The sequence below is a fragment of the Mesocricetus auratus genome, unplaced genomic scaffold, assembly GCF_017639785.1.
Source record: "Mesocricetus auratus isolate SY011 unplaced genomic scaffold, BCM_Maur_2.0 Super-Scaffold_100007, whole genome shotgun sequence".
NCBI lineage: Eukaryota > Metazoa > Chordata > Mammalia > Rodentia > Cricetidae > Mesocricetus > Mesocricetus auratus.
Genome location: NW_024429191.1, coordinates 11,461,181 through 11,486,680, shown reverse-complemented (window position 1 = coordinate 11,486,680; position 25,500 = coordinate 11,461,181). Strand labels below are relative to the sequence as shown.

At 37.1% G+C, this 25,500-nt stretch overlaps 1 protein-coding gene across 4 annotated transcripts in view; it reads left to right on the top strand.

The window, feature by feature from the left end:
* Positions 1–25,500, top strand: part of Cpeb4 (cytoplasmic polyadenylation element binding protein 4) — a 63,866-nt gene that overhangs the window by 31,144 nt on the left and 7,222 nt on the right. Inside the window, exons 3-8 of one of the 4 annotated variants that reach the window (XM_005081539.4) lie at positions 7,702–7,752; positions 16,519–16,542; positions 18,121–18,294; positions 22,217–22,306; positions 22,870–22,988; positions 24,861–24,975. In XM_005081539.4, coding sequence (XP_005081596.1) covers positions 7,702–7,752; positions 16,519–16,542; positions 18,121–18,294; positions 22,217–22,306; positions 22,870–22,988; positions 24,861–24,975 — 573 coding nt within the window. The remainder of the gene's footprint in view (positions 1–7,701; positions 7,753–16,518; positions 16,543–18,120; positions 18,295–22,216; positions 22,307–22,869; positions 22,989–24,860; positions 24,976–25,500) is intronic. The other 3 variants (XM_005081541.4, XM_005081540.4, XM_005081542.4) reach the window with 3 other exon arrangements.

The following is a 25,500-nucleotide window of genomic DNA, read 5'->3' as shown; positions in this document are numbered from 1 at the left end:
TAGCCATATTGTTAGGAGGTACCCTACATTTGGCTTCTGCCTCCATTCTAGCTCCCCAAGGATTATATATGTTCATATTCTGTAAGGTCCCTTTCACTGCATGTTTCTTCTTTGAAGTAAGCTGGACAGCAGTGTTGACGTGCACATCCAAGCAGAAGAGCACTACTGGCACTTCTTTTTCATTCTCTGCTCTTTGGAGAATTGGCTGCAACCTAAATCCTTACAGTAACTTTTTCTTTGCATTTTGTGATCTCTATTTTATAGTCAAAAATAGGTAAAACCCAGAGAGGTTAAACAACTTCTGTAAAGTTACTGTACTTCCCAGTAAGGAAGAAAGGGTCAACATAGGAAACATGGAAGCCTCTTACCTTGAATCCAGTGGATCGGGCATCTGTTGTGTAACCACAAAGAAGGACGCAAACATAAGAAGATGTAAGCAGTTATGACTTTGCATGCATGGAGTAGACATTAGTATTTCCTAGCTTCAGTTTAGGAATTCAATTTAAAATTTGTATTTTATCATAATTCATGATAAATTTCTATAGAAGGCATGTGGTCCTCCCACTGTATGACTTCCTGCTGGTGTTCTGTCACTGACCCAGGACTCTGATTCCTCAGGCTGTCCTGGGGCTTATGCAGCCTGTTCCCCAGGTGACCCAGGTCCATTGCTTTCCCTTCCTACCCATTTGTCGGTCTGTTTTTCTACTTTTCTGCCCATTAGATTACCCCTTCCCCTCCTTTTTAACCAACTATAGTTGGTTAAATGTGTACAAAAACATTGCCCTCCCCTTTTACTTAAATTTTTGTCATTAATCACTGATATCATAACATCCTCTTAAGGCAAGTTATCCTGTTGCTATGTCTTCTCATTGCAGCAGCCAGAGCAAAAGGCTTCTGGTGAGGGTAAAAATAGCCTTCCTGCTTGCTGGTTTGTTATTAGCTTTCCTGGCAGTCGGAAATCTTTTGAATTCCTTAATTAGGTCAGCTCCTTGGTAGCTTCTCTGCAGACATTCCCTTCTGCCTGGAACTCTTAGTTGCTTTTAGGCCTTGCAACTTTACAGCTGCCTTGAATTACAGTCAGGTAATCTTTCATTCTGTAGAAATCTATTCCTTTGGCTTTTACAATCTGTTTTCCACCATCCTATCAGAATTTAAAATTCGAATTTGAGGTTTTGGTACAAAAAAAAAAAAAAAAAGGTGTTCCTTGTTTTCATTAACACTGGAAACTTAAGGCGAGTTTTGACATTTCCCTCGCCTAAAATTCTTCTGCTAGTGTACTGGTTATAATTAAAGTCAGGCATCTCAGTTTTGTCTTCTCTCTTCTCACAGATAAGTATTACTTCCTTGTTTGTAACCAAAAATATAGCAAACTTCCATTTTCTTGAAGCCAAAGATTCCCTGAATTACTACTGCCTTTTCTAAAATTCCAGATTAGTACTTGTTAGCCAGCAGAAACTGCCCAGCTCCCTTTGTTTTACAGGTGGAAATGACTGCTTGTCTTTGACCATTGTTGGAGAGAGGAAAGGAATTGCTGTTAATTGCTTACCTACTATTACACCGTAGGGGCAGAAGGGTCTTAGCACTCTACAGAGGTTATTTTAGGACTAGCTGGCAATGCTATACATGGAAATAAGGACCTCTGTGTCACTAATATTCAGCAATATGAAGCAAATTTCAATGTGAGACTGATTTTTACCCTTTTTCCTGTATCCTCTAAGGTGGAGACATCACCACTTGCTGACTTTGTTTCTTTTGTTCATCCAGCAGCTGATTATTGAGTACTTTTCTATGCTCAGGCTCTTGAATACAAGACTCAAAGTCTGTTTTCCAAGAGTTTGCTTCCATACAGGAAGAGATAGCCTCCAAAGGAGTATGATGATTTATTTTAATTGTCAACTTGACACATTCAGAATCGTCTATGAAGGGAGGCCCAGAGAGAAATTCCCCAGTTTGGCTTGTGAGGGAATGTTTTAACTTGGGTTAACAGAAGTGGGAAGACCCATCCTGAATGTGGATGATACTGTTTTAATGGGCTGGGCCCTAGACTGCGTGACTAGGAGAGAGCTAGCTGAGCACTAGGAAGCATGGGTGCTTTCATTTCTGGCTGCTCTTGACTGCGGATGTACTTCAACTTCCTGCTACCTGGATTTCTCCACAACGATGGATTGTAACCTAGAATTAAGAGTTAAGATAAAAAACCTTTCTTCCCTGAGCTCCTGTCTGGAGTTTTTTTTTTTTTTTAATCACAGTATCAGGAAATGAAACTCAGTAGCATGGTATGAGAGGTGCTATGAAACTCAGTAACATGGTATGAGAGGTGCTATGGACTGCACAGGGCTATGTGAACCAGAGTGTGGGTGTCATAGAAGTGGGACGACTTCCAGAGGAAATAAGGCCAGTAGGGAACTGCTTATAGCAGGGCAGGGAAGATAGAGGATGGAGGTAAAAACCTGAGTGGTGAGAAATTAGGGGCTGGGAGGTGGGGCATTCCACAGAGAAGGTAACCCAGAAGTAGAGGGTGTGAGTTAGCATGTCTGAATACCTGGTAGATCTAGCAAGACTAGGAAAATGGCTTTGTGGACAGATAGGAAAGAGTACAAGTGTAAGGATTGTTTTTTTTCTGGCTTTCGCTCTGACAGCCACATTCATCTCATAGAGGGCTTTTGTTTAGCTTGAACTCTGTGTGTATATAATGGGTTTTAAATGGGTCTTCAGAAAAGAGCAAGAGTCTGCAGCTGGCATCAGTGCCAGTTCTTCCTTTGTGTTTTTACATAGAAATGCTATGAACAGTTGGTTACAGGGCAGATAGATCAGGAGACCAAGTAAGGCTATGGACTTTCATTTCTAAGCAGTCTTTTTATCATAAGGCACAGAGCATAGTGAGTACATTACATTAGGTCATACTGACATTGGTTCTAAACTTATGTAAATACAAAGTTGGTATCATAATCAGGGAATTTATAATGGGCCTTTAGCCTTTGCTGTATGTTCACTAGGTATCCATAGCACCATCTTGCTACAAATAGCTGGCAGTATTGATTTTTTAAAAAAGTATGTAAAGGCCATGTGTTACCTTTAATAAGTATTTTGACAGTATGACTTTGAGTTAGACATGAACTAAGTAAAATTATCACTCTCAGAGTTGTGAGGAGTGTTCTTAATCAAGCAACAACTACAATATATGTGTCCATATGCAAATTTATATGCATATGTATGTATGAAAGTTAGAAAATTTAATGAGGGTCACTGAAAACCTACCTTTTCTTTTGGAGTATCTATGTTATTCTAGCTTGAACTAGCTTAAAATAATAACTTAGAATTTCATGCTACTTGGGATTGTATAGGACAACATTGGCTATGTTTTAGACAGCAAAGCCATTATTTCTTATGTGACTTGACTTGTACCATGTTACAAATGATGCTAGCTTGACTCTGAAGAAGAGAAGGTCATATCATGATATCCAACATTACTGTAGAGCATTTTATAATTTTCATTGCTTGTGTTTGAAGTAGGTGCTTTTCTTATATCATTCCTGATGAATTATCTGTAGCAATAATATCTGGGTTTCTCCTTGGAAAATACGTTTTAATTATGAAAATAACCTGTATGTTTATTAATAATAAAATAGAGCATTGACTTTTATCTTCTTGACAAACTTGTTTAGACCTAAAAGAGCATGATAGTACACACTGTTCTTTAAAACAATCTCTTTATTTATTCTAAGTTCATTGTTTGCTAAAGTAGTGGTTCTGTCCAAATTTTAGAGGTTCGGCATGGACCTGTGGAGCTGATGCATGAACCTTTTCTAGCTGTAGAATTTGGCAGTGTGGTTCCCCAGAGTCACACTTTATTGGTTGCCTATATTTGGCTAGGTTGAATAGTGTCTACAAATATAGCCTCTGCCTTCTGTATGATATGTGCTAGGCTCTGGCTCCAAATGCCATAGTTGCCTCCAGAGACACATTGAATTTCTGGTGATGGTATCCCTTAGGATTGCTGATCAGTTAGTGTTTTTTTATATTTATAACAATCAACAGCAAAAGCCTTCAAGGATTAAATTTTAGCCATAAAATAGATTCACTTGCCTGAAATCCTAATACCATCTTTTTTCTTTCAGGAATTAAATTATAAATGTACCAAAACATGTTATAGATGAGTTATCAAAAAACCAACCCAACAAAACCACAGGCACTGGGTTATATCTCAACTATTTCTATTTATCTTTCTTTCATTCATTTGTGAAGTACTGGTGTTTTAAGTTCAGTAGAATATATTTATTGGGTGTTTTCTGATGTCTAAACAGAAAACTTACACAGGCTTAAATTAAAAAGTTTTAGTCCCAAAGGGCATTTATTACATAAAAAAGATAAGAGAATTATCCAGTAGCTGAAATGATTACATAAGACTATTTCTGTATGGCTAGAAGTAAAATTTGATGAGCTAATTTAAAAAGATGTTTCCATTTTGGGAAAAGTGTCTTGAAAAAAGGTGACACTGAAAATATTTGAAAAAGCTCCTTAGAAAGCTTGTATCCTTAACAAAAACCAACATACAGATGTTTCTAACAGGTTAACTAATAATTGCGGTACTTATAAGAAACCAAAATATCCCTTAGTAGTCCCATAAAAACAATGTAATATTATTTGATACTAAAAGAAATGAGCTGTCAAGCTCCAGAAAAGATACAAAAGAACCTTAAGTCCCCAGTAAGCAAAAGAAGCCTGTCTGATAAGGCTTAGTTCTGTGACTTCAGCCATATGTTATTCTAAAAAAGTGAGGGATCCACAAAGATGACCCTAACTAAGAATCTAAGCAGTAGTGAAGAGGCTACCTTAAATGTCCTTCCCCTACAATGAGACTGATAACTACCTTAAATGCCATCACAGAGACTTCATCCAGTAGCTGACGGAAGCAGAAGCAGAGATTCACAGCTGAGCACTGAGCCGAATTCCTGGAATCCACTTGTAGAGAGGGAGGAGTGATGAGCAAAGGGGTCAAGACCAGGCTGGTAAAACCCATAGAAACAGCTAACCTGAGCAAGTGGGAGCTCACGAACCCCAGTCTGACAGCTGGAGAACCAAGACCAAACCAGGCCCCCTGAATATGTGTCAGTTGGGGGGCCTGGGCAGTCTATGGGGCCTCTGACAGTGAAACCACTATTTATCCCTAGTGTACGAATGGGATTTGGGAGCCCATTCCCCATGGAGGGATACTGTCTCAGCCTAGGTCTTGTGACAGACTTTGATGATCCCCCATGGGAGGCTTCACCCTCCCTGAGGAGTGAATGAGGGGTGGGATGGAGGGTTGGTAGGGGAAATGGGAGGATGGAAGGGAGAGGAAACTGGGATTGGTATGTAAAATAAGATAGTTTTAATTTAAATAAAATTAATTAAAAAATTTTTTTAAATATTTAAAAAATGAAAGCTATAAAATTAGCAGAAAGATTCAAGGTTGGGGTAAAAGGATAGAATGAATAGGTGGAGTACAGAGAAATCTTAGGATAATGAAACTACTCTGTGATTCTGTATCATTAGGTGCATGTGGTAGATACATGTTGTTATACATTTGTCTGAACACTAAGAATGAGAGTTATAGGACCTGTGAAGTTTGGTGTTAATGAAATGCTTATTTAGATCTATAACTTAAAACAAGTATACCAGGTTGGTGCTAACTTTTGTTGTGAATTTAAAAAAGAACTCTGTTGGTAGGTAGGTAGGTACCTAGACAGATATACACAATATCCAATCCTTTGCTGAGAATAGGCAATGAGACCCACTGTGGATCTGTAGGAAGGGATAGTCAGGACCTTAGCCATGGAATAGGAAAGGGAAGATAATGACCAATATTGGCAGCCTCAGAGCAAAGAAGACTGAAGGCACAGAAGTGTAGTGGGTATAGCTTGCAGAAGATTCAGTTCCTATATAGTATGAAGGGTGCTTTGGGAGGATTTCCAGAAAGGGAGAGATAGTTGTTATCTATAATTATGAATGACTTTTTAGATTCATTAGTTGTCGAAAGAATTTACAGAATTGAGCAAAGCACTGGGGAAACATTGTGAAACTTAAAAAGAAAAACAAAAGCTCTTAATGTTACTGCTGATATTTTTGATTGTTTGGGGAGGGAGTGCTTGCCTGACAGCAAGCCTACCTATCACGAGGCCAAGCTAAAGCTGTCAGAATAAGGCTCACTCTCAGTGTTCCAGCTGGGGACTCTGCCAGGGGCTCCCAGGGTGGTGTTGGGTCTTGAGTGCAGAGTAACTGCTCAGAAAGCTAAGGAGCAGACCAACTGTGAAAGGTCATTCACCTTAAAGTGGGACACATGCCTGAGCAGAGTCAAGTTTTGGGGTCTGTAAAGTTCCTTTTGAACACATAAGGTTTTAACATCGAAGCTCCCTCCTGAAGAGTTGTCTGTTCCCAAAGACTCTGTGAACTTGGTAGAGTTGCTGGCATTCAGAGAAGGCCTTACTCCAGCCTGAATGCTTGCAGACTCTGCTTGGTCTCTGCTTCTCTATAGCCTATGAGACTCATAGCTCTGTATGGCCAGAATTCAGTGCTGGCACCTAAAAGACTGTGCTTCAGAGTTAGTTAGATAATATTATGCTACTCCTGACTGTAGCAGAAAGTTAACAACCAAGTTTTTCTGCCAGTTCTTTAGATGAACAGCAGAACTTGATGAGGGCTCTCCACCATATTCCTGAAGGTTGGTAAAGATGAGCTTCTGGGGTATGCGGACTTAAGAAATGTTGCCTCAATGATACTTATTTTATAACTTAGAGTGTACACCACATGTATTCAATAAGAATTTGTGGTCTAGATAACTCACTTTACATGTAGAAGCTCTTCAAAAAACAGTAAGACAGTTCATCCAATAATTTCCGTGCTTTCACAAGTTCTTTTTTGGGAATAGCTCTTAAATAGTGATTTTAGCCTCAAAATTTATGAACCATTTCAAACTTGGAAGCCAAGTGGCATGCATTTATTGAGTGCTTAGTGTGCTTGTGGTCTGTGTCAGGGCTTTGAGCTCTTTCTAGAACATAAAAGTCAAACAGACTTTCCTCTCTACCTTCACTGTGTACCGCCCAAAACCTAAATTCAAACCTGCCATCATGCCTTTTCCTGGGAAAGTCTGGCTTTTTTCTTAGGAAAAAAAATCACATTGAGAAAATGCTATGGCAGAGGCAGGTAGATCTCTGTGAGTTTGAGGCCAACCTGGTCAACAGAGCAAGTTCCAGGGTAGCCAAAACTACACAGAGAAACCCTGTCTAGAAAAACAAAAAGGAAAGAAAGAAGAAAATACTGAGATTAATTGCATCCTTTCAAAAAGCAATAACCACCACAAATGAAAAATATTTCATATTTGTAGAACAAAAGATTTCAAGATTGTTATTATAGATTGTCAGAACACAGTGCTATAAAGAAAAGTATGTTGGGTGGTGACTTGGAAATGAGAATGACTTAATAGTTGAATAGTTAATATATTATGAATAGTTAAATATGAGGGAGGCTTTATCACCTTCAGACTTTCCTCTTTGGTGCATCAATGCTTGACACATCCTCTGATTCATTATGTTCCTTAGAACAACAAACCTGTGTCCTAAAATGCATATTTTGCATATTAGAAGCCATCAACTCAGCTCTGTTATTGAATAAGTTTCAACCATCTATGAAAAAAAATTAGTAACGGCCTTCTTTTACCTTCAGGTCGTCTAAACTATTCATATCCAGGATCCGATAGTTCTCTGCTTATTAATGGTAAGTGAAAATTGATTTACACTAGTGAAGTGCACAAAACTGAAGTTAGTGTTAGGTGAGAAAATATAGTATTTGTGCTTCAGCAAGTGCAGAAGTTAACATTTATTTGTTCTGCAATGACAGTTGTAGACTGCTATTAATCACTTAACAATAATTCTTGTCCCTCAAAATTGTCAAAACCTTTTCTTTAAAAAATACTGAGGCCACTTGATTCTCCTTTCTGAAATTAATGAGGAGAGTGAATGTGAATCACATAATGACAGATCACCTTCATCAAATGCTAGTTAGTTTCTGTAGGTTAAATGCCGGGAGAAAAGAGGATAACCAGAGACTTAGAACCAGGAAGAGGCAGTCCAAGACTGCAGTGCTTTACATACCAAAGAGAAGATCACTCAGTATTTACCACCAATGAGAGCATGAAGAATGAAGATAGATTGGCCTTTACAGTTCCTTACATAGAGCCTCCTTACCTGACCCAAGCACTATTCATGTGCCCACAAATCCTCCTTTTATGTGTGCATGCCAGAAGTAAGTCAAAGGTCACACACAGGGAAACAAAGGCAAAGGAATCTACTCACAGAATTAAAGAAGTCTTTTTTTCTTTTTATTTGTGTGTGTGTGTGTGTGTATTTTATTGTGTCTGTGTGAATATATGTCACATCTGATATTTTTCCAGATTTCTATTAATTTCCAATCTCTTTTAAGATTTTCCATCCTCCAAGAATTATTCTTGCTTCATTCTCATCATTCCTTAGGCAAAAACAAACAAACAAACAAACAAAACCACCTTGTCTGTGGCAAATAGTAAACGAAGAATTGAAAATGATTATTGGTTGTGGAAATCAGTGTACTTGACCAGTACGATGAAGTGGAGTTTATTAGGAGAAAATAACTTACATAGGAAATGAGTGACAGTCGTGGGCTCCCTCTCCAAGCATGCAGACCCTGCCACACGGATGCTCTCTCCAAGCCCTAATTCAATCCTTTTAACCCGGCATGGTCAGCGCTGTGGAGGGGGTTGGGGGGTGAGTATCTCACTGCAAATGATTGTTATAACCAGGTTTCCTTTTAGTTAGTACTTGAAAATGTTGTCCTATGGAATATAGGTTTGTTTGCCCCCCTCACCAAAGGCAACAAGAGAGTAGATGTATGAGAGGTGCTAGATCCACCAGCTCTTCCAGAAGCTTTTTAGTACACCAGAACCTCACTCTTTGATCACACTCTGGTCTCTTCTTGCTGCAGTGCCAGAAATAATAATAAGACAACATCTATAAAATAATGCCACCATACTATTCTAGAAGAAACCATTATAATATGCTCATTATATAATATAGTGTATAGTGACACAAAAGTATCCAAGCTAAATAAAACCTACCACCTAATGGTGATGGCATAAGGATGAGGAGGGCATCCCTTCCATGGAGCAAGGTTTACTTTTTTCTGTAAACTAGATCCAGGCTCAGATCCAGATACCGGAAATTACAGTGAGCCAAGATTTGGGATGTGTCAGAATGAGCCCAGGTAAAGTGGTTGACTTTATCTATGTTAATTTTCTCATGAAGTTGTTCGGTTGTTTCAACTGGGACTCATCTTTGTGAAGTGAGAAAAACTCTCTAGTAACTTTCCTTTAAAGATCAACACATATAAATTTTAAGATTCTTTTGTTATGTCTTTCATTTTCCTCCATTAATATTTATTTTTATGAATAGTTTATTTTCAGTGACTAGTACTTGGCAAAGGAAAAAAATAATAATAAAGGTGCCCTTTCTTTCCAAGTATTTATGTTTTGAGGTTTAATTGGTCCATAAACTGTAGAGAGAAACCAGATGCTTCATTTCTACCACTGCTTATATTGAAGTTTCATTTATTATGAAAATATAATGACTGGGGTTAATATCATCTCAAACTGAGCGATGTGATGATAAAGAAAACTAAAAGGATATTTTAAAAGGAGAAACTCTGGCTTCTTAAGGCAGACCCAAGATTGTGAAGTCATGATTGCCATGGTCTCAGGTTTACTAACCAGCTTCACAAGGGCCCAAACTAGGCTTTTCTCAGATGTGACCTAGCGTTAGTTTTTAGTAAGAAACCAGTAGAACCAGATGCCAATTTATTCATTTGTAGTGAAGAATGAAACTTGTGGGTAGACCAGATGCCAGAACTCATTCATTCTCCAGTATTAAAGGCAAATATACTAGAAGATTGTTTAGTGGGAGCAGGAGAGATGGTCCAGTGGATAAGAGCAGATTGCCCTTACAGATGACCCAAGGCTCAGAACCACTTGTTACTTCATCTCCAGGGAGATCCAACACCTCTGGCATCCTCAGGCACCTGCACTCATGTGTACAGACCAACACACATAATTAAAATATGAAGTAAAACAATTTTTTAAAATTACTTAAAAGTAATGAAATCAGAGTTGGTTAAGAAAGGACAATGAGACCTTCAGCATCTTGATTTAGGCTTGGATGTTGGCTATTCCTTCAGCCATTTGTATAAAACATCCTTGCAAATGGACCACTTCTGTAATAAATTGATCTTATTGCACTAATTCTTAGTAGCTTTGCTCTTAGGTTAGGTTAGATTTGGGATGTACTTATCTTGGAAGTCTAATATATAGGAGTAATTATGCTTAATGAAGACAAGCTCAAGAATTACTGAAACCTCCCATCTTGCAGAGTTGAAGACTAAATATATCTAAATCATTTATCATCACAAAAACATAGTAAGTCAAACTAAAACCATCCTTTTGTTATTGTTGTTGTTGTTAAGAATATGTACACCAAGGATTTGCGAAAAGGAACAATAACAACAAGGGATTATTAAAGTGAATGTGTAAAAGATGTCTAGGGTGAACAAGTTTTTTCTTTGTTAATGAGATTAAGTAACCCAAACCACCACTTTTAAGAGTAGCTCCCTCAACTTTTCGCTGTTTTAGAAAATGGATAATAAAAGCTTGATACCATGTCACTTTACCACCAAGTAAAGGGGGCTGCAGGGAGCTGTTCTTCCTGGTCATCATAGTTTATTCAGACTTTTAAAACCATGGCAAGTGATTCTGTCTATGAAGCAGTATGGTTCTACATCTTCTAGAGCTTTACCTCACTAGTGTCAACAGTCAGAACCCTTCCCTCCCCACTTTGGATTAAAAATAAGAACTACTTTCCCCTCCTTTTGAACATTTTAATGCAAAAATTTTAATTTTGATTGGTTTTCATTATGTAACTTGTTTTGATATTTTTAAGCAATCTCAGAACTTTGGGTGAGGAAATTGGGTTTAAGTCCTAACTAATAAAAAGAAAAGGGGCAGGATCCTTTCCCAGTTTGGGGTAGTTTATATTGGAATTTGCTTGCACAATGATAAAAAGGCTTACTCATCCACAGATCACATGACTTCTTGTTTTGCCATGTTTTAGTCAAACATTTTCATGTTATCCAATAACCTTCATGGATGAGTAGCTTTTCAAATCTTTGCAATATTGCTGTAGTGTTCCTTCTAGGGAATTACAAACCTCACTTCTGTGTTAGTTATAAAAGTTTTGTTTTTATTTTTTCTTGGGAAAGATTCTTGGGCTTAAATGTATTTAAAATCCAAACTTTCTAGCTACTTATTGAATGCCATATTACTGTATTAGTTTGCTGAGGGGGCAGTAGCAAGCGCACAGACTGTGACTTAAATAAGTTATTCCCCCACAGTCATGGAGGCCTAGAAGTCACTTTGTGGGGCTAGCAGTCACTTTGTGAAGTCTAGAAGCCACTTTGTGAGCTTAGAAGTCCAAGATGAAGGCATGCCCATGGGTCATTGCTCTGAGACTTCTCATTTGTATAAAGATGGCTTCTTACTGAGTCTTTCCCTCTTTAGACATCTGCATCCTAACTTTCAGAAGGACAGGTCCTGTGGGATTAGAACCCACCAAAGGTCCTCATTTAACTTTACCTCTTTAAAGACTGTATCTCTAAAAGCCATCATATTCTGAAGTCCTTAAAAGTAAGGGTGTGGGGGAAAATCAACCCATAATGAATGTCTTTTACTAGTAAATTTTATGTAATATGCATTTATGTTTTATAGTTCTGAAATATAAGCTTGAAACTTAGTTTCTTAGTTCAGTAAAAATGCTAAATATGAGCCGGGCGTTGGTGGCGCACGCCTTTAATCCCAGCACTCGGGAGGCAGAGGCAGGCGGATCTCTGTGAGTTCGAGACCAGCCTGGACTACCAAGTGAGTTCCAGGACAGCCTCCAAAGCCACAGAGAAACCCTGTCTCGAAAAACCAAAAAAAAAAAATGCTAAATATGAGCTAGACTTACCTTTTAAGTTTTTTTTCTGGTGTGACTTAGTTAAGCACTATGTTAAGTGTTGACAAGAAGATTAATTAATTGTATTCATCCCTATGTTGAAGCTCAATTTTATCTAAGGAAACCAACAGTCACCACTACCTCTATTAAAAAGAGAAGTCTGTACTTTTTTCTATCATTTTTCCTTTAATTTTTATTTTTGACTCTTCATTCTCTACTATTTTATCCCTTAGGATTAACGGTTTCAGAGATAAACTTTGGGCACTAGAAAGATCCCAGAACAACAACAGAATGTTAGTGTTTGGAACTCATTCATGTAACTCTTTTCCTCTGTTGATGTCTGTTCATTTAAAAGCATCAAGTGTTTTCTTGTTCCAGAGAAGGAGTGTTAAGACCTATCTTTTAAAGGCTATCAAAGATACTGTCTCTTAATTACAGAGTTTAGAATGAAGGAGGGAAATGGTTTGCCTGCATGTGTGCAGAAATCTGTCAAAAAGGAGAGTGTAATTTACCTAGGAAAAATGTTGGTTATAGTCACATTCTTTGAAAGCTACTGTATCAGAAAATTGTTGTGACATAAGAAATTTTAATTACCAACCTGTGTGTGTAAATTAATTTTCACAATGAATTTATTAGAGGTTGATTATAAAATCACCTAAAATTATTATTTGCATCTTTGTTGAACTTTATGGCTTGATCGTGGATGTAGGCATCCTGTCTGCTTTGGGTTCTACACTCTTGTTCAAAGATTAACAACTCTAAGCTTTGGGTCTTTGAATTTTGCCTCTGCGTGCATGTGTGTGTGTGTGTGTGTGTGTGTGCGCGCGCGCGCGCGCGTGCACGCGCGCGCGCACAGGCACGCATGGATGTGTGCGCACATGCGCTGCTACACAATATAATAATATTTGCACATATTAAAAAGGGTCACATAATAGTTGTTTTCTCTTTATGAATATACCCTGATGTGGATATTTTGAAATGAGGAAAAAAGGATGCTTTTTAAGAAACAAAGAAACTCACCTTTATAATGAAATATATTCAAAGAGAAAGAAAACAATTTTTCTGTACCTTCTTCGGGAATTCTAGCCCAAAACTAATGGAATATTTTACTAGAGGGAATTTGACTGTGAATATAAGGCTTATAAGAAAACCATTTGTAAGCAGTCCTGTAGAGGTGTTTTAGAAATGAAGCACTTATCAATAGAACTAATAACATGGATCCAGAAGTTAGAGACATTTATGATCACAATGTTTCAAGCACACTTCCACTATTCTTAATTCTTGTTAGTTCTGAGCATTAAATCATTGGAGATTCTATAAGCCCAAAATGAGCAATAAAAATAAAGGTGGGACCATACAAATAATATTCATTATAACTCTAATGGAGACTGGGGAGGTTTTAACTTAGCAATACAAGCATAATAAGTCATAACTATTGACACTTTAGTAACTTTGGGGAATTCTTAACATAGTGTACTTCAGCTGATTTAACTAGAACTTTTCCAAAACATGTATGTCTATGTGAATATTCTCCCTTGTCACTTCCTTAGTGTTTGCAAAACACAAAAATGACAGACTATACTTTCTACTTAAGAGATTAAAAATCTGTATGACATTTTCCCCTGGAAACTCTGTGTGGCAAGTATTTCATCACAATGTATATTCTAAATATAACTTGGAGTCATTGGGGAAAGGGTATTAGCATATCTTTATATAAGATAGAAAGGCAGCATTTAGCATTTAATTACTACACAAATTCTGACTGTATTGGCATGTTCATCAAAGCTACAGTTCATTTACTTTTCCATATATGCCACATGTCAAAATTCACATGCACACATGTGCAAAATATAAGTGAAAATAAAAAATACATTATCATTTTTAAGTTTCACAAATCATTATTTTTCACTACTAGTTTACACTAATTTTTCTGTTTGATTTTTAAAGTTTTTATAGTTGTAAACACTGCACCTACCGCCTATTTTCCCTTAATATGGAGAAAGGTATCTGATTAGTTTTCAAGCGTTAATCTTGGGAATTTAATCATAAATAACCTCTACATTAACCACTTAATTTTGTGGTGCACAAATAAAAACTGAGACTTCACATTTGAAGATTTTTTTCAGGTAGTTTATTTTAGCTATTTATCTATAGCTCTTACTGTTCTTGAAGGCTTTGGGGCTTTGTTAATTTTTTTTTTTATTGGAAGCCATGTGAGTTTCCATTTGGCTTTGTAGTTTTTAAAAGCTACTCTTTCGAATATGTTTTCTCAGAAACTGAAGTAGCATCAATTTACTTAAGATATAACTTAGATCTCCAAGTCATTCTTTTTTTTTTTTTAAGATGTATTTATTTATTTATTTATTATGTATATAGTGTTCTGTTTGCATGTATCCCTGCGGGCCAGAAGAAGGCAGCAGATCTCATTACAGATGGTAGTGAATCACCATGTAGTTTCTGGGAATTCCTCTGGAAGACCAGCTAGTGTTCTTAACCAGAGAGCCATCTCTCCAGCCCCCTCAAAGTCATTCTTTTCCCCAAACTCCTTTGTCTTTGAAGTGGTCGTCTAAATAGAATGTTCTATTTACAAAAGCAGACACCCACTTTTGTGATGTCATTTGTCTTTCTAACCTCTGTCTGGTAAGTTGGAAAGTAGCTCTTTACCTGCTAACCCTGAAATCACTGGAATGAAAACCTACCAGGCTTTTCTTGAGGAAAGTCTTAGCATTGTTTTATTCCATTTACTCCAGCAGTTCTGTGGAATCCAATGCTATGTAGTAACGGTAGAAATGTATTTTGGTATGAAAACTAATTTTGTTTTTGCAAAATACTCACCTGTTAGTTCTGAGTTAAACTGATTTGTGTTGGGTCTAGAACACAGAGAGTGAAAGTCATGGCAGTTTTTAGAGTGATATCTAACTCAAGAGCCTACCCCAATGTCCTGTTTAAACCCAGGTCCCAGACAAATCCTACTTGTGCTACATTCTTTGCCTGAACATTGCAGCGCTCTATGGCATGGCAATCCTGATACTCCTCCGGTTTTTCCTTTAAGATCTCACCTATATTCCATTCTCACCACCCCTTTACATACAGGGTATTCCCCTCTGTCCCTGTTGCATGTGCTACATAACCAGCAGAACTGTGTTCCCCAAGGACACCCAAGACTAATGATGGTGTTATGTTTTCTTCTATACACACATATATACATACATACCTGTAATAAAGCTTAATTATAGGTAAGGTATGTAAGAAATTAACAATAATTATTTTGTTGATTTTAATTTAATTACATTAAACTGTAATAAAAGTTACATGAATATAGTCTTTCTCAAAATAGCTCAGAAGTGACTATAAGCAGTTAGCATATGCAGCATAAACACATTGGACAGAGAGATGATCCGCATCTTGGGCATGATAGAAAAGAGAGGTAGCAGGTTCCATAATGCTACTCAGAAATTACAAGTTGTATTTCCAGAATTTTCCATTTGATAATTTCAAATTGAGATGTACCATTGGTAACTGAAATCATGGAAAATGAAAGTGAGTAAAGAAAGGTCACTATAGCCATAGGCATGACTCATTATCATTACAAATAGCTGTGTGACCCTGTGGCCTATATGAACACTGGTTCTCTGAGGTCAAAGCCTCAGGTTGTTTTATTCACTATGCTTAGCAAGACCATGGGGTCAGGAAATGTCGAATTGAGTCAAGGCCCTTGAACAGGGTGAGCCTCAGTGCCGTTTATTTCAGAGAGAGCATTTTCTCAGGATTCTCAAAGTTTATGCTGTTTCTTGTGGATTCAGAAATTACTTTTTCTCTTCCTTTGAACTGCAAATACTTGGTAACAAAATGCCAAATCTTCAGTTTTGAATATTTGGGACTGGGTAGAAGGGTTTTTTTGTTGTTGTTGTTGTTGTTTTTGGTGGTGGTGGATTGTTTGTTTGAGGATACAAAACTGTTGACTAGAGCCCATATATATATATATTGCCTAAAATTTTCATTTGTTATGATTATTTTCTATTTTAAATGAACAGAAAATTACTATAAAATGTGTATTCTGTAATGATGAAAAGTCATGAATTCAATATCGATATGTTTACTAAATTGTTAGCTTGGAAATCTGAGAGAAAATATAATTAACACAGTGGTAATTGGTGCAGATCATGTTGCACACAGCTTTAGCTTCATAATGTCTTGGCCCTTGGATGATGACTACAGCCAAAGGTTTCCTGTAAAATAAGTGAAGTTCAGTAAAGATTTATGGTGTCTTTGAAGTTCTTTTTAAAAATGCATGAAACTGATCACAACTGTCCATTTCCTGGGTTTTTTATGCATAGACCAGGAAATGAGGAATGTGGCCTTCTTTTTCCATTTCAAAAGCTCATAGATGAAATCTCAGTGGATTCTTTGACAATGTTTGAAAGGTTGTTTTTGTTTGTTTTTTTGTTTTTTCTTCTCATTTGACATGCAGCAAGGACTTATGGGCGAAGGAGAGGTAACACCATTGTTTCTCACTTTTGAATGTATCAGTTCAATATGGAGAGGACTCGGGCTTACCTAGTTTATAATCTCTGTGGGGAAGGAGTGAAGGAAAGTGGATGGGTCTGACCTTTCTGGACTCTCTGTGTTTTAGTTGGAGTTGTAGATATTCTAACTAAGGAGACTTAAAGAGATGGATAAATTACCAGAATGGTGGGACTTGAATTATCTGTATTATTTAGCTTACTTATAGCTAAAACTTTATCCTTTTTAACTCCTTAGAAGAATTTAAGAATTTTTTTAAAGATTTGATTCATTAAAAGGTAGACTTGTATAAAAAATTCTCATTAATTGGAGAGTCATTTATACTCCGGGAACTTAATCAGCCTCTTTTACTAAGTAAACATAATACATTTATTTAGCTTAAAATACAGTGAACTGAATAAATGAGTAATTCTACAACTGTTCTAAAAATAGGGAATTTTAGAGACTCATTTTCTAGAAGTTCCCAACTAAACTTAATTTTCTTATCCATAATACTTTGCTATTTTATAAGAAAATAAGATTATTAAATCATTTAGATTTAAAATGTGATCAAAAATATTCAGAAAATAATCTCTAATTTACAAATGGCATATAAGATTAATCTGTGACAAAGATACTGTTGTCTTATGCTCAGGAGTGGGAGTTACAGTAACTGTGGCAACCAAAGGTATGTGAGAGTGCCAATAAAGAAAGAGAAGAGATCATTTCTAGAGTACAGTTGACAGTTCCTCAGAATGCACCTAAAATAAATGGCAGCCTGAGCAGGGAAAAGCCTGAGAGACTGCAGCTTTCTGCACCTCTGTGCTTTGCTTATATTCTAGACCTTTGTGTTTCCCTGCCAGGTAAGTATGGGAAGACTTATGCACATTGTATTTCTAGTCTTTTCTCCTTTCCTTTGTATTCCAGAGGATAGGAGTTTCAGTTTTTAGAATAGTCCTTCAAAACAGATGACATACTTGGTAAGCTGATAATCACTCAGCTAATATGTCTTTAGCATTTCTCCAGATCTTAAATGCTGTAAGACTAGAAACTGAATTTGGTACCACCATTAAGTGGGCTTTGATATACCATATTAGTTAATGGAATAACTAATGAGTACTCACTTAAAATTGACTTGCTCATTTTAAGTACATTCTTAGAAAAGTATGCAGAGGCTATACAATTTGGTCTATTAAAGAAATTTATGTGACCAGCATTTTATAGCCAAATTTAATAATCTCTGTCCTTGTGTAGGTTGCCATGAGGCACTGCCAAGGTAGTGCAGTCTGTTACCAGCAGCTTTCAAAAAGAGTACTCCCCTCTGTTGTGCTTCCATTTCACGTGCTGAAAATTCTGGACTTCTGTGGGATACTTGAGTAGCCCAATGTTAACCAAATACAGTCTCTCTGATTCGGTAGACTTTAAGGTGATAACAGTTCCAGAGCATAAGTGATCCTGTAGCGAGCAAATAAAAGCAGCAGTTTTATCAATTCATGTTTTTCCTTGGTGTGTATGGTAATTCATGACAAGGAGCCCTTTCTATTAGCTCTCTATTCTGCTTTCTGTTCAGGTCAGTCTTCACTGTTTCCGATGGAAGATGGATTCCTGGATGATGGCCGTGGGGATCAACCTCTTCATAGTGGCCTGGGTTCACCTCACTGCTTTACTCACCAGAATGGGGAGAGAGTGGAACGATATTCCCGCAAGGTGTTCGTGGGTGGATTGCCTCCTGACATCGATGAAGGTATATTCAGGAAGGACTGTTTGGAGCAGCATGCCACATGGGCTATTATAGTCCCTGTCTTACCTGGCTCCGACTCTGCAGTCTTGCTTACCTTATTCTCTTGTCCTGTCATCCTATCATACCATAGGCTTAGTTGCAGAAGGAAGAGAAGCAGGATTGTGGGGATGAGCTGAAGCAATGACCAAATTCAGTGGAACAAGGGAAGACCCCAGAGCAGATTTCCCAAGGAGTCTATTGTGGATAGCATGGGCTTAAGTGCCCTATTCTGTTTTGTCCAGTTTAATTGGGTTTGAGGTTTTTTTTTTCCTTTTGCTACCTTTCATTGTTTCAAATTTTCAAATTTTAGATTAAGCATGAACTTTTAAAAAATGTAGTCTATACTTGTACTATAAGACATATTTTTTCATTCAGCAATCATTAAATGTTCTCTAAACAGCTGTACTATTCTTGGGCTTGTTTGCAGAAGTAAACAAGACAGAAGGGCCCATTTACAGAATCTACATTCTAATGGGGGAAGGTGCATGAAAATTATGTAAGCATAAGAGAAAGAAGTATCAGTGAGCAGTGTTGGAATGCAAACAGTATTATGGGATCCAGCATGCAAGCAATCTTCTTAGATTGGGTAGCTAAGGACACCCACTTTAAGGAAGTAATATTTGAGCTAAGACTTGAGTCATTATTGAGTCATAGAAGGATCTTTAGGGATTAGTTACCCAGTAATATTGAGTTCATTTCTTGGTTTCAGTGACTGCAATAAAAAATCATGGTGGCAGACCATCCAGCAATCATACAGCTTTGGATACTTTCTGTTTCTTTTGTCTTGATTTCCCGAAAATGGAAATAGACTAATTCATATTCTATAGAATAGATTTCTGTAACAGTCTGGAAGATCTAATATTTATTCATGTGTCACTTAGACTGAGATCAAGTGTATCAAGCTTCTAGAAGGTTGAAGATTATAACAAACACACTTGTTAAGTCTCTTGATAAAACTGCTGAAATTTCAATTCCATTCACACTCATTCTCCAAATCACCCTCAGAATGCAGAAAGATCTTGAAAGATACTCTGGAGAATTGTGAAGTAAAAATTTCAGAATTTCTATGGGACATGGAATGAGAGGCAGATCATTTGAAATTGAATAAACTTTATACCTGAAACAGAAACAAAACCAGAATTAGTACTTGGACATAACTTGAACAGTCCCAGTGTCCTGTGACAATGCCCCTAAAGCAACAAAGTTGAAATGCTAGCTTGTAGTCATGGAAATATGGTAAATAAAGATGGACTGCTGGACACTTGAGAGGGTGCCAGGAGCCCTCGAGGCTAGAGTCCTCCTCTCTGGCAAGACAGCCTTGCTTGTTACATTTGGACTTGATTTTCTTAAGCTGGAACTGAGAGGGTTCCAGCTTTGCATCACTCAAGCCAAGGTTTTTCCTTTCACAGTGAGAGTTATGGTTCTTTTCTTACCATCTAGCTTACCTTGCTCAGGAAAAAAAAATCTTATGAACCATACAACTTCCAATTTAGCTTAGCAGCATTCTCCTGCAAATCAGTCTCATTTGAGCTAAATTGTACAGAAACAGATATAGCAGAATAGACTGCAGTTTTACAGTTGGAGAAGCTTAAAGCAAGGGAAGGAACAAGGCTAGGAAAACCCACGAGATGTTGGAATTGCATCAAAAATATGTGTGTTGGGTTTTGTAATACACAAAAGTTATAAATATGTTTGTTTACATGTGTATTCATTTATTTCCTACATTTGTCTACTGAAGAAGACTTGGAAATAATGAATATCTCTATGAGTATATGGGGTTTTCTTTTTGTTGCTAAAAAGAACCAAGACTTCTTTATATAAAAAGCATTTCATATGTTGACATGATTTAGAGGAAAGTCAGGAAAACAAGATATGATGGAATATCTTCCTGAGCCACAAAATTTGTAAATGCTTTTTAAAATGACAGGGAAAGGTCAGAGCTCCCCCTGGCCCTCTCAGGGAAAGGTAGGTAGGTAGGTAGGTAGACAGACAGACAGATAATCAAAACATTTAGAGAACTGGAATATTATACCTTGTTGAGTGAAGTAGGTATGTATGGATATAATAAATAACTAGAAGAGAAAGCAGAGTTCTTCCATATTGTGTAATACTAATGAGCAAATGTAGATGGAACAGTGGAAACAGGTCACCAACATTTGACAGCTACCATGGTGATTACATCTATCAGTGAGCGCTTTCTTATAGAAAGCACAACAAATGCAGCAGAATGCTGGTAGGTAACACAGCATTTCTTGAAAAGTGCTAATCAAATACAGAGGAAAATGACTTCTCCTTGATAGAAAAATCAAATGACCAAGATCAATTATGTCTAATTAAAAGATGAAGTGACATAGCATCATTTGGTAGTATTTGTATCTAGGATATACAGCATGAAACTAGTCATGAGGAAGCAGAAGACAAGCCCAAACAAGGGCAGTGCTAGACTGAAATACCATAGACCAGGTTGTTCATCAACACAAGGAACTTCTCATCATTCTGGAGGTTAGAAAGCTCAAGGCATTAGGAGGTTCCTTGCCTGTGCAAGTGCCTGCTTCCCAAATAAGCCTTTTGATAATAGCCATCATTGTTGGTCCACATGATAGAAGACAAAGGACCTCTCAGGGCCCTCTTATATGAATAAAAGTGTTAAACTGATACTATTGATGAGGCTTCTACCCCATAACCCAGCCACCTACCTTAGGTTCCTCCTCTAAGTTCTTTTCACACTGGGGATTTGATTTCAGCATAGAGATTTGCAAGATGCAATGTACAAACATTCACTCCATCTCAGCATACTATAGAACAGCGATTCTCAACCTTCTAATGCTGCAACCCCTTAATACAGTTCCACATAAAGTGGTGACCCCAACCATAAATTATTTTTGTTGCTACTTCACAACTGTAATTTGCTACTGTTATGAATATTAATATAAATATTTGATATGCAGATGGTCTTAAGTGACACCTGTGAAAGGGTTGTTTGACTCAGGGATCTTATCCCACAGGTTGAGAACCACTGACATAGAAAGATTGTGGAGAACTGGAAAAGTCTAAAGCTTCCAGAGATGTGACAATAAATGAGCATGTGCTCTGGATGGGATTCTTGATCAGAAATAAAAGGAAAGACTTTGTTGGGTTATTGAATTGAGTCTGAACACTGAAGAGTAATTGTATCGGTATTGATTTCCTGACTGTGTAAGCTACATATAGAGATGTAAAAGAAAGCAACCTTGCTTTGAGTTGAGACAGTGATAGTGTTCAGGAATCATAAAGCATAATGTCAGTAAAAGATGATGGGTAGATAAATTGATTCATATATGTATCTAACTAGAGGGGGAAAGAGGAAAAGGAAGTTGGAGGTAGATGTACCGAGCCCTGAATGTGATGAGTACATGAAGTAATAACAGGAGCTCTTCGCACCATTGTTGGAGATAGACTTTTTTTTATTTAAAGGGAGAGTCAGAAAGAGTGATATCAGGAAATGAGGAAAGATGAGATGTAGGTAATGGATACATGAGTCTTAAAAGAAGATAGCTAATTGTTTTCTAGTTTTACCTCTGTCGTATTTTCTTCTTTTTTCTTTTTTTCCCTTATGTGCTGGTTAGATACCTAAAAATATAATTGATACTGAAATTTTCTGAGCCTAGCCTTCCACAACTGAGCCATTGAAACCCCAAGTGAAGTTCTACAGCTTCAATATGTGTATTCTGACTGTTTAGAAGTTCAGAGATGTGTAGACTTTAGAACTGGGCACTTACTTGTTTGAGTGGCCACATTCTAGCTTTGGAGAGGTTTTATTTATGACTTCATTGCAATAAAGTGATTTTATATTTAAAAAACTACCAAAACTGATACATTTAAATCTACTTTTGTCATTTTTCATTAGATGAGATCACAGCTAGTTTCCGTCGCTTTGGCCCTTTGATTGTGGATTGGCCTCATAAGGCAGAGAGCAAATCTTATTTTCCACCAAAAGGTAATTCTTGAGGTTTTAATCATTGAAGTACATTTTATTCTCAGATTGTCTAATATTGAGCATTTTCATAAATATTTACTTTGCAAAAGTTTTTATTGTTAAATTGATATTTTTCTAAATGTGTTTTAAAATTTTCTACCTAATAAGCTTTTAATTCAATTTTAATTACACATTGCAAGATGTTTCTAGATACTACCAAATGGAGCTGGTGAGAAGACTCAGTACTTATGCCACACTTGACAACCAGAGTTCTGTCCCTCTGGGCCCACATGATGAATAAGGAGAACCAGCTCCTGCAAGTTGACCTTTGACCTTCATGCATGATCTACACACACACACAGAGAGAGAGAGAGAGAGAGAGAGAGAGAGAGAGAGAGGGTGGGGGAATTAAAAAAAGATACTACTAAAATGAACTCAATCTTTTAGTAGGAATATTGTTTTAATTTTTTTATGTTTTCCATTATTTTCCCTTCCTTAATTTTATTTTTAAGCTTTATATCTTATGTATGACAAAGACAGGAAAGCCTGTAAGTCTTACTTTCTGTTGTCCTCCCTTGGCCCAGGCTATGCATTCCTGCTGTTTCAAGATGAAAGTTCTGTCCAGGCTCTCATTGATGCATGCATTGAAGAAGATGGAAAACTCTACCTGTGTGTATCAAGTCCAACCATCAAGGATAAACCAGTAAGTTTAGTTTAGCATAAAATTTCCTTTTGTTTATGTTTCCACTCATCTGCTTAAATTAAATGTTTTCTACTTAAATCTCCTAACTACATCTCTTCCTCCTCCTCTCCCCACCCCCCCTCTTCATCCTCTTCCTCCTCCTTCTAATAACTTACTGAGTCCAATTATGTATATGTGCATGGGTGCAGAGCCATCCTCTAGAGCATGGTCAACCAACTATGAGCCACATTACTGAAGAAAACTGACTGTCCCTCCCTAAGTAGCCACCACTTGCCAAAAGCACTGGGACCTGATGAGTATCTCCCCTATAAATATTGGAGTTGTGACTGTCTTGATCTTGTGCAGGTAACCACAGGTGCTGTGAATTGATGGAGATACTGTTTTTCAGCATCCTCCAAAACCTCAGCTCTTACAGTCTTTCCATTCCCTCTTCCTCAATGTTCCTGAGCATTTTGGATGAGGGAGTATGAAACAGATAGATATTCCTTAAGTGAACATTCCACAGTCACATGTTCTCTGTACTTTGACCAGTTGTGAATCTCTATTAACCATCATCCACTACATGAAGAAACTCTCTGACAAGCAGTGAGATATGCTTAGTCTATGGGTAGAAGGATAAATATATAGAAGGCAGTTTGATACTATGTCCCTTTAGCAAAGTAATAGTAGGTTCTCCTCTAGCATCAATGACCTACCCAACCACAGTTTCTTGCCCAGATAATGGTATCAGACATGAATTCTATTTTCTGAAGTAGGTTATAAGTCCAATAGAAAGCTGTTGGTTACTCCCATAACACTCATGCCACTATTGCATCAATGAGCAAATTTGCCACATAGAGTTCACAGCTGGGTAAGACCGTTGATGACTTTTCTTCCCCAGCAGCCTACAAAGCACCTTCTAGGCTATAAGTGGGAAGGTTTAAGTGAAGAAGAGGATTAGAGGGTAGGGCAGTGGAGGGGTTGGGGGAGGTCTAACTAACACTGCAAGTATTTGAAAAAACATGTGGAAACCTACTATTTTGTAAGTTTGTGTGTGTGTGTGTATACATATACATACATACATACATACATACATACATACATACATACAGAGAGACATGGAGAAGGAGGAAATTAGAGTTACATTATATAGAGGTTATCAGACAAAAAGCGCAATGCCAGGTGCAAGATATATCCTAGGCTATTGCCATTGCTCTTAGCTACCAAAAAAACTTGATGGTAAGACTTTATGGCTAAATACATCACATACTCACATGACATGGAGAAATCAAACTGATACATAGGATGTACAAGACTGCCCAAGCAGACCTGGCTTAGGTACATTATTCTTGATTGGGCTAATGGGCACTAAAGTGTTTATCAAAATATTACTGCTCAGTGATTAAAAACACTTCCTGCCTTTGCAGAGGACCTGGGTTCAGTTCCCAGCCCCCAAATAAATAAAAATAAATAAATCTTAAAAAATTTGCAAATATTAGCAATATTTTTACTTCAAAATAATTTTTGGAACAATATAACAGATTCATTAGTATCAATAGTAAGTTTGTATTTACTGGAAACATGCTTTGTCCTATTTTATTTACATTTAAATTATGTAGACCTTGTAAGGATGGGTAAAACTGTGGTTCCATTAAACTGAAAAACAGATAGTTAACTTGTAGGTAATTAAGTATGTATGGGTGTGTTAAGGGATTTGGCTTATAGTAAACAATTCATGGAATGTTCTTACTCTGGAATGAAGGTAGGGAAGGCAGTTTTAAAGCCTTTTACTTTTACAGCTTTATTGATTTATAATGAAATGGGTTATTGTAAAATTCTCTGCAATAATTTTAACTTTTTTGACATGAGCATTTTGGTTTACACATTGTTTAGGTGCAGATTCGGCCCTGGAATCTCAGTGACAGTGACTTTGTGATGGATGGTTCACAGCCTCTTGACCCACGAAAAACAATATTTGTTGGTGGTGTTCCTCGACCATTACGAGCTGGTATGGTTAAACAGAAATTCCTGTATCATTAGCATATGAAATATGAAGATCTTCATCTGAAATACTCCATGAACTTTGAGTTAATGTGCAAGAGAGAGTTCTAGAATTCAAGTTTTTGGGTTAGAATGAATGTGTTCTGTTTCCTATTAATAGTTGAGCAACCTTGGACAAATTATGTAAATTTCCTAATCAATTTTCCCATCTGTAAAATGAAATCAAAAGTGCATATAGAGTTGAGGACTAAGTGAAATAACTGACGCAGAGTGTTTAGGTATAGTACTGTAAGATGCTAATCACTGTTATTTATCTTGAAATCCAAAACCTTTGTATGTTGAGATATACAGTGTTTATTTCCCATGTCCTCAGTTTCTCAGCAGTTGTTTACTGAGTTCCAAAATACAACTTAAATCCAGCATGTTTTTAGACTAATTAACTACAATGAAATTACATCTGCAACTGACATAAATAACTTGTAAATAAGATTGAAATGAATAAAAATGTAGTTTTATGTTTTTAACATTTCAT